Consider the following 1076-nt stretch of genomic DNA (forward strand, 5'->3'; position numbering starts at 1 on the left):
AGGAGATAGAGACAATGCTGACCGTCTATTTCATTCCGCACAAGTTTGTGCGGAATCATGAATTAGATGCCACGTCTGCGCGTGGCCTATAGGAGTGAAGATGTGACAACAACAGGGGTTGCGGGCCGGCTCGTGCCTAAACTTAGGCGAAGCGGAGTAAGTCTCTTATCAGGCTACTACCTGGACCGGCAACAAGTATTGTTAGCATGTCATAACCCGTGCTCCTCCAAGTTTGTCGCGCAATGGATTGAACACGGGCAAGCACGTTGTTTTCTGACGGTATGTACCAGCGTGCATGCCAACGAGACGTGTAGCATGCGCTGATTTCTGGTTCAGAAGGAGTACTGCTGGTCGAGCAGCACACAAGTTGGGTCGAGCCCTTCGACTCGAGTGAGAGCAAGAGACGTTTTCTTCAGTTAGCTTCTCATTTAAGCCATGAGAGTAGTCCTTGGATACCTGCCATATATTGCTCTGGCGATTTCCGCTGATACTGATACTTTCGAAGATTTCATCGTACAGTAAGTCGCATCTGAGGAGGTGATGTAGCATGCACATCGATGCAACTCAAAAAAGGTATAGCAAGGTCTACAACTCTCCCAGAGAGTATGAAATTGCCAAGAGGGCTTTCGAGCAGAATAAGAAAAAGATTGAACAATTGAGGAAGAGCAGTAAGGCATCGTGCCTTAGGCATGTGAATTCTTGACGAGATGATTTATATTCTAGGTGAGATAAAACATGAGGTCGGTATTAATGAATTCTCTGACATGCCGGAAGAGCTATTTGCTGAAATGATGACGTATGATATGAGCTCACCTTTTGATGTAAATGCCACAGGTATTAGAGCTCACCTGCAGTATATCCCTTGAGGCCGCTACGAGTTCCTTCAGTCAGCGAGGGTATCGAGACGGTGGGTGATCTACCAGCTTCTATCGACTGGGCTGCCGCTGGTGCACTTGGCCCAGTTCGAGAACAAAAAAAGTCATGTGACAGCTGCTATGCCGTAGCAGCCTGCGGTAATTCTCCCGCTTATCGTTGATGTCTTCATCTTTTATCTCGTTAGCTGTGATGGAAAGTCG

The 1076-nt window shown here is 47.4% G+C and overlaps 1 protein-coding gene across 1 annotated transcript; it reads left to right on the forward strand.

Annotated features, from left to right (window-relative positions):
* Nucleotides 1–547: 547 nt before the first annotated feature.
* Pmar_PMAR007276 (conserved hypothetical protein) lies at nt 548–1013 on the forward strand (the record flags this gene model as incomplete). The annotated part of the gene is made up of 3 exons (XM_002787174.1): nt 548–668; nt 724–834; nt 888–1013. Coding segments are annotated over 3 exons (358 nt in total), but the record flags the coding sequence as incomplete, so codon positions are not given.
* Nucleotides 1014–1076: the final 63 nt, after the last annotated feature.

Source organism: Perkinsus marinus (genome assembly GCF_000006405.1).
Source record: "Perkinsus marinus ATCC 50983 genomic scaffold scf_1104296930134, whole genome shotgun sequence".
NCBI lineage: Eukaryota > Perkinsozoa > Perkinsida > Perkinsidae > Perkinsus > Perkinsus marinus.